Below are 994 nucleotides of genomic sequence, written 5' to 3' on the forward strand. Positions count from 1 at the left end.
ATTTAATATATATTGAAAATCTAAACTTTTTATTTTTTATAAAAATATTTTACTTTTTGCTTCTTAAGAATATTACTAGTTATTAACTGGATAAATGAAATATGAAACTTGTTGAAGTCATGGCTTGCGTTGCGTGTGGTCCTTTGTTTTCGTGTGATGAAGAGTTTGTATGTCGTTGTCATTGTTTCTAGTCCAAAGAACCAAGATACGCACCAAATCTAGTTGTTCATTAATTGTGTTATCATGTTAATTGAAGATGCCTTCCGAGTTCCGAGTTACGTCCAAGAAACAAGTTTCCGATTATTTACTAATAATTAGACATATCGTACCGTATTTGTTGAAGCATTGTAGGACATAAGGCTGCGTACGAGGAACAATATCATCATCAGAGGTGTTCATGGGTTTGGTTCTGGCTTCACTTTGCATCTTCATAAAATCTTTCGAGTCTCCAACTAGAACCTTGTACGGTGTGCCTCGAAGGCCTTGATCTATTAGCAACCTCTCAAGCTTCTTTGGCCTCAGCCATAACCAATTGAGGACCCTCCATCCCCATGAAAGCAACACAACTACTGTCGCTGCAGCGATAACAATATTAGTGGACCATGCTATTTCCATTTTCTTGTTTTCTCTCTCCGATATGTTGAAAAATAAAAATAAAGACAAGAAGATTTTATAGAGAAAGAAGCCAAGTGTTTCACGGAAAATAATATATGGAAGAAGTTAAAAACTTCTGGAATTTCGGTGGAGATAATTATGAGACCTGCTGGCATGCCACAGTACCATATACATTTTTATATTTGTTTCCTGAGTTAATTTCCTCGTCGCTCGATATTTTCAAGGCACAAATAATGTGCAATATTGCTACTTGATTTGTATGGTAATTAAAAAATTTATGATTTTGCTACTAGTAATCTCGGTATTTGATGATAATAAGAATATAAATAAAAAAAATTTGTTGGAAAAAATTAAAAGATGATACATTTAAAATTAGAAT

General features: G+C 33.4%; 1 protein-coding gene across 4 annotated transcripts in view; it reads right to left on the reverse strand.

Moving 5' to 3' along the window:
* LOC107613364 (11-oxo-beta-amyrin 30-oxidase) overlaps positions 1-916 on the reverse strand; it is a 41,999-nt gene extending 41,083 nt beyond the window's left edge. For 2 of the 4 annotated variants that reach the window (XM_021109555.1, XM_021109554.1), the window contains exon 1: positions 330-916. In XM_021109555.1, coding sequence (XP_020965214.1) covers positions 330-615 — 286 coding nt within the window. In that variant the 5' untranslated portion in view covers positions 616-916. The remainder of the gene's footprint in view (positions 1-329) is intronic. The other 2 variants (XM_016315330.2, XM_021109556.1) reach the window with 2 other exon arrangements.

Source organism: Arachis ipaensis, chromosome B08 (genome assembly GCF_000816755.2).
Source record: "Arachis ipaensis cultivar K30076 chromosome B08, Araip1.1, whole genome shotgun sequence".
Lineage (NCBI taxonomy): Eukaryota > Viridiplantae > Streptophyta > Magnoliopsida > Fabales > Fabaceae > Arachis > Arachis ipaensis.